At 53.4% G+C, this 10,558-nt stretch overlaps 1 protein-coding gene across 1 annotated transcript; it reads right to left on the minus strand.

Moving 5' to 3' along the window:
- Positions 1–2,916: 2,916 nt before the first annotated feature.
- Positions 2,917–9,673, minus strand: LOC128941455 (serine/threonine-protein kinase PAK 3-like). Its single transcript, XM_054283230.1, has 13 exons — positions 9,595–9,673; positions 8,616–8,653; positions 8,054–8,180; positions 7,982–7,993; positions 6,962–7,090; positions 6,217–6,280; positions 5,535–5,583; positions 5,113–5,225; positions 4,737–4,854; positions 3,866–3,965; positions 3,388–3,584; positions 3,150–3,290; positions 2,917–3,018 (listed from the first exon to the last, which is right to left on the minus strand). Exons 1-13 carry the CDS (start codon positions 9,671–9,673, stop codon positions 2,917–2,919), a joined length of 1,269 nt encoding a protein of 422 aa, XP_054139205.1.
- Between the last annotated feature and the right edge of the window lie 885 nt (positions 9,674–10,558).

The following is a 10,558-nucleotide window of genomic DNA, read 5'->3' on the forward strand; positions in this document are numbered from 1 at the left end:
AGCAAACATGACTTTTGGTCCCCAAAGCTTTGACTGAAAGCAAGTCTGCTTCTTCTAGGTGGCATCCTAGCTGGTTTGGAAAATGTCACTAACTTCTTCAGTGACATTTAGATGGCAAACAAAGCAAAGACAATAAATTTCCAGGACTATTGTAGGCTGCAGTTGCTCCTTGAACACGCGGGCGCATGCTGACCTATGGAGGGGCTTGGCAGCTGGCCTGCAAGCACAGCCGAGTTCATGGAAGAAATAGCAGTTGATGGTTTTTGAGTGTATCCATAGCAAGGAAGAAGACAAGGCTGTCAGCATGGAAACCCATTAGAAGAGATAATGGAAAACTTGCGTATGCTAGACTAGGTGCCTAAGTAGATGTGCATACGTGCCTCATAAATTTCTGTAAAACTTTTGCCAGTTATATTGACGTTAATTGCTTTGCACCACTGGATAGAAGAAGTTATTGTGATGTAGTTAGTGACTTGAGATCACGCTTTGTTAAGAGTGTATAAGCTGGAGAACATGCAGAATGAAAAAAACAAACCTTTTTCTTCTTGGACCGTGATCACGTGTGTATGCCACGTCCGGCCTAACGGTGATGCTTGCCCCATCTCTGGGTCAAGAAACAAGTCTTGTCTGACTGGTAACTTTTCAACAAGCTGAGAAAGAAATTAGTACCTGGACATGCAGGTTTCTGAAGGGAGGAAAGAAAAGTGTTGACAAGAATAAAGCTAAGTTTTAAATGCCTGAAACACTCAAACATGACATGTTGTGGGATAGTGTACCATATGTTAGACAGAGGCAAAACAAACCACAACTCATTAGTATCTGGACTTCATTGCCCACTATGCTTAGAAATGTTGCTTGAAGGCACTTTGTGTCAAGGATCCAGTTCCTGTAGATGACTGTCGACGTAGATCAAAATCCTACCAACAAATCAGTGTCAAAACCAGCAAGAGGGAGACTTTTGTCCTTGGCAGGAGCTTCCAGGTGCTCCTGGAAGTCACCAGGCCTAGACACAAAGATGTGTATTCAACGGAGGCAGAGAAGCATCATGCTTAGCTCTAAATGTGACCTTTGCTAGCAGATCATACTAGCAGCTACTAAATTACATTTCTTCTGCTCTTAGCCAGAGCCAAGATGGGAATCAAAGTCTAGATCACAGGAGAAGATCACACGAGCCTCAGCTTTTCCAGAAGAGGAAAACTACAAAGGATAGTAAATTTGCGTCGCATTTACAGGCTATTTTTGCAGATCGATAGACAAGGGATGAAGCTTAAAAGATGAGAGCAAAGGAAAATCAACAGATGTGCTGAAAGGGAGTGAAGAGGAAGGAGACCTCAAATTAACTGAAAAGCTGCACAGAAAGCTTCTCTACTTTGTGCACTTGCCTCAAGTTTTAAATGGCAAAATCTAGGAGTATTTCCAACTTAGTTTTATTAATTCTAGAAGAAAGACAATCAAAACGGTGTGCTTCTGCTTACAGTATGAAGTAAAGCACAGGAAGCCATTAGAGTAAGAAAAATTGTGTTCAGAAGGCTGAGGCAGCCTTAGGGGTAGGAGGCATGGGGACTGCTGTTAGGGACTGCTCAGGGACTGGGTGCTCCTTGAAGGTTGCCCACAGGCCTGAGTTCCACGCCTGTGGGCAACCTTCAAGGAGCACCCAGTCCCTGAGCAGTCCCTAACAGTGCGTATGCCAGCAGATGGAGGCGAAGCGGAGCCCCAGCTCGGTGGGAAAAGGGCCGGGGTGGGGAGCCGTGCTCAGCAGGGGCTCCTGCATCAAATTGCTCAAAGACAGGCGTGCTATGGTGTGTGCATGTTTCCAACACCTGGCAACAGCAGGCTGGCCCAGATGTGGGAAAAGGCCAAGGAGGCAGCAGAGTGGGAATGGGGCTCTGCAGGAGGCCCGGGCGGTTGCACACCCCTGTGGGGGATGAGGCTGGCCCAGAGGGTCCCTGGGGGTCTGGGGTGAAAAGGGGGGAGAAGAGAAGCAGGGAGGAAATGCCAGATGCCGCTGTGAGAATGCCATTCCGTCCCACAGGTGACATAGTGAGAGGAGGGTGGCAACAAAATGGTGATTGCTGCTGATCAGCCTGACATCTTCAAGACAAGAGGCCCAGAAAGGACTGCACATCTGCCTCCTAGTGTTGTCCTGAATGGGAGCTCATTACCCGGTGTTCATTACCTGTAGGTCTCTCAGCTTCCCGCAGGCATGCCACACTTGCGGTAAGCAAAGCTGCTTACCTCCCTATGTTCTTTGGGCCTCTGAAAGGGACTGTCCACTTAGCTGCAGCCTGGCAAGGAAGGGAGTCTTACAACACTGTGGATATTTTCGACTTTTATTGACACTCGGGCTGAAACCAAGTATCCCCTCGCTGCTTCTCCATCTTCAGCATTCTGTCCTGCAGGTGGCCTGCTCAGGCTGACAGCTTGGAGCGCCTGCAGGCTCCAGTTCTACTGCAGCCCAGCTTTTCCTCTCACTGCTTAATTCTTATTATGACAATTCTTTCATTTCTACTTCAAAGCTTCCCTAAATTAACAACACTCTATCCTAAGCTAAACAATCCTCTACTATCCAAGCTCTCTATGTTCTATAGTCCTTAAAAGTTGATCCCTACATCTCCTAATTTTTTTAAACTTTCATCTTTTGCAGAAAGAAAAACAACAGAGCTTTAAATTGAACCTAACAACATATCTAACCCAACCTAACCTAACCTAACCTAACCTAACCTAACCTAACCTAACCGCTAACCTAACAGCTAACCTAACAGCTAACCTAAGAGCTAAACTGAGCAAATATTTACACTATCGTGTTTCCTATCTACAGCACAGCTCCTCTTCAAACTCGGGGGATGGCTGAAGCTCGGCCTAAAGATGACGCATCCCCTTTTCCCTCCTCTCGGCTGGCGGGGCATCAGGGCCTCCTCAGGCGCAGGTGTCTCCTCTCCAGTCTTCCTGCACTCGCTTGGCTGAGATGATCAGAGCAGCCAGGCTGGAGGCAGGATCGCCTGAGGTCACAAAGGGATGCTGCCCAGAGGAAAAAGAACAAAGAAAGGAACTCTTACTTTCCAGGATCACATCCTCGCGGGCTCAAGCAGGATTCCCTGGCTATCAGCAAGACACACATCGAGCACCGAGGGCAGCATGTCACCTTGCGCCTTCTGTAGGAGCTCCTGGGCAGACCAGCGCCTGTCCTCATCTGCCTGCAGGCAGCAGCGGAGGAAGTCGCGCAGGAGAGCCGAGTGGTGCCTGGGGTTCTGCAGTTTTGGGGGCCCGTTCCTTTCTAGCAGTTCAAAAACCTACAGCACATGGATGCAAGAGGACACTCCACCTGCTCCTTTGCTAGCCACACACAGCTCTCTCCACACGGAGCCCTCTTGCTAAGCTGCACCTTACCCGGAGACGGGCTTCCCGCTGGTAAGGAGCTTCCCCTTCCACCATTTCCAGCCCCATGATCCCCAGGGACCAGATGTCCACTTTGGGGCCGTAGGCTTCTCCTCTCACCACCTCCGGTGCCATCCAGCTGGGAGTGCCGACGCTGGAGCTGCGCTTGCTGTGCTCAGGGCTGAGCTGAGCACAGAGGCCAAAGTCACCTGAGGACAAAAACAAAGCCTGTCAAAGCCAGCTACCACTGGCAAAGCGGCCAAAACCATTGCCCACTCCAAGCCTGACCAGGCCATGCTGAATCTAGCTGAAAAAGCAGCTGAGCCCTCTTTCCACGTGCCTGGAGCCAGGCAAATAAGGCATCGGCCGCTTCAAAAACACCCTGACGATTCACGCACTGGCCAAGCCGCGCTTCTGCCCCAGTGGCCGTCACCAAAATGCAAGCGCACGGCATATGCTGGACATGCTGCAGCCCAGCAGGGACACCCACCCAACTTGACGGATCCGTCCGTGCTCACAAGGACGTTGCAACTTTTGATGTCTCTGTGGATGACTTGGCGGCAATGAAGGAAATGCAGTCCTTGCAGGCACTGAGAGAGAAGAAGGAGGGAGGGAAAGTTAACGTGCAGGATCTGATTTCATCCCACCCGCAAGGAAAGAGCTCAACGGGATTGGCGGCTTTCTCAGGGAATTGTGAGCCAGGGCGAAACATCACGCTGCTGTCATCATGAAGAGCTTGCTGCTTCAACACTCTTGGAAGTTTTTTCTAGATTTCCAAGCAAAGGCACCTGGGCTCCCAAAAGTTCCACCGGCCTTGGGTAGGAAGCGCGTCACCTTTGGCTGGGAGGCGGCACGGTAAAGAATTTTGGGGAAGCCTAGTGGCAGCAGAAGAGGAAGCTGCTGGTGACAGCAGCACCTTCGAGCTGTTCCAGAATGCATCGCCATCCAGGCTGCAATGCTATCCTTTGAAGCTGAGGACAGCTCTTTGCCCTTAGCTTGAAATTCTGCCACCCGCATGCTGCCTTCCAGTGGCAAGCAATGTAGGACAGACAGACAGGCTCCAGGCAAACATTCCCAGGCAAAGCTGAGAAGAGGAAGAAAGAGAAATTGAGCCAGTGAGCGAGCACCAAGGCCAGACAACAGACCGGATGGAAGAGTGCAAGAACAGAGCCTGAGGAGTGCGAGGGCACCGGCAGGCAGTACACTTCCCATGCTCTTTCTTCTCCTGTGTGGCATGAGAGCAGCAACAGCAGCAGCAGCAGCAAAAGAAGGGTGAGAGCAAGAAATCTCGGCTCTCCTTAAGCTCCAGCTGGCAAGCAGCATCCGGGCAGGCTTGGGCAAGCACAAGCGGGATCCCTCACCTCCCGACAGACAGCGCCTATCTGTCCTTCCTCCAGGTACACTGCCCTCAGCACATCAAACAAGGTGCCGCCGTCCATGAACTCCATGGCCAGCCAGAGCTCCGCATCCACCAGGTAGCTGAAAGAAGAAAACTACGGCATGGAGAAACAGAATGGGCACAGCCTCAGTCACCCCAGGGCCTGAGCCAGGTTTTTGCAGCTGCTCTCCAAGCTACGTGGGCCACAAGAGACTATTGAACAGCAGCTCCACCTCCTCCCACGCTCTGGAGACCAGCAGAGAAATCATCCCCAGCTCTGTTCTCTGCCAGTGACCAAAGGGCATCGTCTCTTTGCGCTTGCACCAGCTAAAGCTACATTGACACCAGAATATGCCAACCTGTCTAAGTAGGTAACGATATTGGGACTCCTGTTGTCCCTCATGGCCAGGATTTCATTGGCAGCCAGCTCCTCGGACATCTCCTCCTCGAGTGACATGATCTTGATTGCCACCTGCAATGACATTGGCCACCGGTACCTTGAGAAGACGCACCCTGCTCGAGATCACAAGGAGCACGGAGCGAGTGCTGGTGCAATGAGGCAGCACGCTGGGCCAAAGCGCCTTGTCACTAGACAGCAGAGCTTAGCAGAAGCACCAAAGGCCAGCCCAAATGCATTCTGCCCCCTGAGCCTAGACTGCATTTCAGAGGAACAGCCTCTGCTGCAGACATGGAGCTGCCACCCAAACCTCCAAGCAGAGCTCACAGCAGCGGGCAAAGTGCTCCGGAGCTGCAAAATGGCATGGGGCTGTTGGCACTTTACCTGTTGTCCGCTGCTGGTGTCAAGGGCTTTATAAACAGCTCCAAACCCCCTAGAAAGACAAAAGCAGCAGAAAGACACCTTTATCCCTTTGGCAGTGAAAGCAAGCCCAGGTAGCAGATCTCCCCAGGCTGCCTGGACGCCTTCCTCAGAAAAAATGCCTGGCTGCAGCATCTCTTCTGCCAACGGCACCTCAGCCTATCAGCCCTCTGCCATGCGGCGCAGGCTGTCCGAGGGAACACTAAGGTGCAGCATGAAGACCAAGGGCCGCTGGAAATCTCCAAGGCGCACGCCCTGCCAGGTCATTTCACAACCTAAGGGGAACTCTCTCCTTGTGCGGGTGTGCATGCATGTGTGTGTCAAAAAAGGGAGAACAATTTGAGTCAGAAGACTGTCCTTGACAATCTGACCTTTCTTGGATGGCAAGGTGCTCTTTCAGGCCCGAAAGCTGCAGGGGCAGGGGTTTTCCCAGCTCCTGCTCCTCACTGCTGCAAGCAAGACACTGCCAGCATCAACTTGTCTTTGATGAGGCCTTTGGATTGCTCTGACCAAGCAGTCCGGGCAGGCCACACGAGGTCAAGCCAGAGCCTGACCATGATTGGGGCTTGCCTGACTTCACGCTTGATATTGCACCAGCCAAAGACCTGGTCCACACTTTTGTAAAATGAGCTGACGTCACGCTTACCCTCGCCCGAGTTCCTCAAATGCCGTGTATTTGCCTGTTGGCCGGCCCGGACTCACGATGCTCCCTGAAAGACAAAAGCAGTGCAGGGTGCTCACTGGCACACAGAGACGCCGCTGCCCAGAGCGTCCCAAAGGCAGCCCCACTGCCCGCAGCTCTGGGCCCTTTGCGGTCCCTCGGCTTCCAGCTGCTGAGACCAGCAAGTGGGAGGGCCATCTTCTCCACCTTTCATCAGGTGGCCTTTCCAAGAAGGCCTTGATTTCTTTCAAGAGCAGCATCCCACGCGATAAGCCAAAATGATGAGCCCTTAAGAAGGGGGCCCTAAGAGGTAACCAAGGGCCTTTGCAGCCTCCTCACTCACACCCACCATCACTGGCAGGTCCACTGCCAGGGGCACAAAGTGTCTGGGCCGGAGGAGGAGTAAGAACCAGAGCCAGAAAACAGCTGGCGCCAGACAGCTGCCTGGGCAATAGTCACTTGCTAGGTGCCAGCCTTCTGCTCAAGCAGAAACAATCTCTGCTTTTGTCTTTGGCCCACAAGGCAGCCCAGGCAGGGCCAAGGCAGGCCCAGCCGCCCTCACAGGCAGCAGGGACTCCCTGAGCGCTGCCGCGCTGCCTCAGAGCACAACAACACCTTCTGCAGAGAGGCCTAAGTGCCTCTGAGACCGAGGGGCAGCATCTGGCGCAGCCTACACCCAGACACGCGCACAACACCCTGCTCTGGCAGACAAGAAATGCACCGGACGTACTCAGTGTCTTCAGGCCCTCCCTCATCTCGGGCTGCTGGGCTGCGCTGCTGCAGGAAGTGCCGGCAGCGGGGGTTGAGCTGGCTGCTGCAGGCCACGCTGGTCCGGCGGCACCAGGCTGAATGGCAGAGCCTGTCTTGCGCTGGGACAAGAAAGGATTGCCCGTCAGAAGGGTGGCTGGCACACATGCCCCCCCTAAGCGCACGGCAAAAGCAAGGCCTTGGGAAGGTGCTGCCAGCCACGGCCAGGCCTCTCCAGCTGGGGCAGTTCCCATGTCCCCTTCTCAAAGGCACCTTCGGGAGAAGCCCAAAGGCTACTGGCATCCAGCCCCTCCCGACCACCTCCATGCTCCACGTCTTCAGCTGTTCTGCAAGACACTGGCAACAAGGTATCGATGGGGCTGCCAAGATCCACAAAGAGATCAGAGCAGGGCCCCAGAGCCTTGCTGCTTTCCTCCTCCTGTCTTTTCCTGGGCAATGAAATCAGCCCGGAGTTGGCACGCAACAGTCTGCTCAGAAGCCCGCAGCGTGTCCCTTCTCTGATCTGTTTCACGGATTTCCCTTCTCTATGGCAGCCTTTAGGGAGCGGCCCTTGGGAGCCGCCTTCCAGCCCTGCCCAGACCCACCGGCCCTTTTACAGTGCAGGCCTGCCGAGGATTCTCCTCTCCAAACTCTGCTCTGACCGGCTGGAAGGGAAGCACAGCCTGAAGCTAATTAGTCCACGGAGAGGGCAGGTCCCTTCCAGGGCCCAGTGTCTCCCAGGTACCCTGCAAGGCTGTCAACTGCGAATTTGGGCCGCGCTGTCCGCTGACCACTGGCAGCCTGCACTGACCACGGGCACAAGGGGCTGACTCCTGAGAGTCACTGAATGCTGCCTCCTGTCTGATCCCAAGAGACACTCTGGCACCCTCTCAGCATCCCAGCTTAAATGTCAAACTTCAGAACCCATTGGCCAGGGCTCCGCGGCTTGCCTGAAGCCGCACTACGCCTCAGCAGGCACACGGCCGCCAGCATCTTCCGCCACGAGCAACAAGGGCTGCTCCAAAACGGGGAAGCCTGGCCCTGCACCAAAGGCAGTGCCAAGCTCAGCTGTCACTTACTGGCTCAGCAAGTTCAGGCTGTGAAGGGACAGCAGCTGAAGGCTTCATCTTCCTTTGCTCCTCTTCAGCCTCTTCCTCAATGACAGAGGCAGCCAGAGGAGCTGCTGACCCTGCTGTTGTGCCCTGCAGGCAGACAGAAGTGAGAGAGATGGGCAAAAGCCAGTGCCTTAGGAGCTGCTTTCTATTGAGCTGGGAAAGGACCCAGAAGGGCAAATCATAGACTTGGATACAAGTGGGCCTCTGAGTCACGCAAACCCGAGGAAGTTGGCTGAATGAGCTGCTACTCCATCTTGCTGTGCATTTGAGCTTCCCTGCTGCCTAGAAGCAGCAAGATGCCTCGGAGCTGTCCCATTTGCCTTTCATCTCTTGAAAGGCTCTTCACTGGAAAATCAGCAAACAGCCAGTGCTCCCTTTGCTACTGCTGATGCCAGCGGGCAGCTGGCCTTTCCTTCAGCCTCCCACGCCGGCACTCCACACTGGGCTGCAACAGGCCAAGCTGGCAGAATTGCTGCACCATTCTCACACGCCAGCAACGGCACAGCTTCCTTTGCCACTCACCAAAGGACAGGCATGTCTCCATCCGCGTGTCAGGTGACCTGCAGCCAGCAAGGCAAAAGGAACCAGAGGCCCTTAGAAAAGTGCCTGTGCTGGCCACTCCCACAGCACAAGGCAGCCCCAACACAGAGCATTTCCCTTTCCCAACATGCCTCCAGGAGCAACAGCTCTTTCCCACAGCAAGCAAGAGAACAACAAGGACGCTAGAGGAGGCTCTGTCTGCATTTGGGCCTCTTTTGCAAGGAGAGAAATAGGAAGACGGTGCTGGAAATGCCCGCTGCTCTTCAAAACTTTGAGCTCCTCTTGTGCCCAACAGCTCAAGCTGCATTTCCCTCTTCTCTTTCCTGCATTTTCCTTATACATTCTTTTAAATGGCATGCCCTAATTCCCATCCCTTGGCTGAAGATGATAGCCCAGCAAAGCTTCCACAAAGGGTCCCTTCCCTGTGGCAGCTCCCTGCTGAAGCAGCCCAGGAACAGCTGCTGGGCTCAGTAGCAAACCCTCCCTGCACTGCAGTTTCTGCTGCATCGCCAAGGCAATCGCAGTCTTGGCACAGCATCAAAGGCTCAAGTCATGCAGCCAAGGCCTCTAAGGGGCAGAATATGGAGCAAAAGGTGCTTTCCTTCACTCCTGGAGAGAACCACTGAGTTGGTAGAAGTACTTCTGAGGATCTCCCCTCAGGGTCTGCAATTTGCAGCTTGTCTTGCTTGAAGCAGCAAGCCGAGGAAATGACGGACTCCGCTGCCACGCACTCTCCCGGGGAAGGAAGGCAACCGCTGCAGGTTGCATGGCAAATACTCTGCACGCGCCACCCAGTACAGATGCCCCCTTTGGAGCTGATGCTGCTGGCAGGACATTGACCAAAGCGGTGGCACCTTCAGGGCCATTTTGTTCCCACAGAAACTGGGCCACTGGTGCGGCATAAAGAGCAGAGCCAAGCAAAAGTCGGGGGATGCCAGCCCCAGGAGAAACCTTTACTTACGAGTCAGCTGGGTCAGGTAGTAGCCAGAATAGACAACAGAAAAGACGGTGCAAACGGCGGCACAGACTTGCCCGATCATTTTGGCAGCGCTGTGCGCGTTTGCACGCTGAGTACCACCCAAGGGAAAGCCAAGACTCCTCTCGGGGTGCAGGCCGTCTGCTGAGAGCTCCTTGAGCACAAGGATCCTCCTGCAGGGAGCCAGCGGAAGAGCTGCTCTGGACGACCAGGCCTGGCGCGCACCGGGACAACGCTGTGCTGACAGCACTGTGACGTGGCACCTCTGGCTTGACCTCACAAAGGCAGCTGCTCTGGGGCTTTCTTGTGCCCAGCAAGACAACCTTCTGTACAGCTAATGCAAAAGAAAAGCCTGGGAAATTCTCCTCACTCACAAAGGCAGTGCTCAAGGCATCCCAGGGGAACTCAGAAAATGCGCCAATCCAAGCAGCATTCAAGCAATGCAAGCAAACATGACTTTTGGTCCCCAAAGCTTTGACTGAAAGCAAGTCTGCTTCTTCTAGGTGGCATCCTAGCTGGTTTGGAAAATGTCACTAACTTCTTCAGTGACATTTAGATGGCAAACAAAGCAAAGACAATAAATTTCCAGGACTATTGTAGGCTGCAGTTGCTCCTTGAACACGCGGGCGCATGCTGACCTATGGAGGGGCTTGGCAGCTGGCCTGCAAGCACAGCCGAGTTCATGGAAGAAATAGCAGTTGATGGTTTTTGAGTGTATCCATAGCAAGGAAGAAGACAAGGCTGTCAGCATGGAAACCCATTAGAAGAGATAATGGAAAACTTGCGTATGCTAGACTAGGTGCCTAAGTAGATGTGCATACGTGCCTCATAAATTTCTGTAAAACTTTTGCCAGTTATATTGACGTTAATTGCTTTGCACCACTGGATAGAAGAAGTTATTGTGATGTAGTTAGTGACTTGAGATCACGCTTTGTTAAGAGTGTATAAG

The sequence above is a fragment of the Melozone crissalis genome, unplaced genomic scaffold (genome assembly GCF_028551555.1).
Source record: "Melozone crissalis strain CALT ecotype California unplaced genomic scaffold, PUWL_Pcris_2 ptg000036l_1, whole genome shotgun sequence".
In the NCBI taxonomy this organism is placed as follows: Eukaryota; Metazoa; Chordata; class Aves; order Passeriformes; family Passerellidae; genus Melozone; species Melozone crissalis.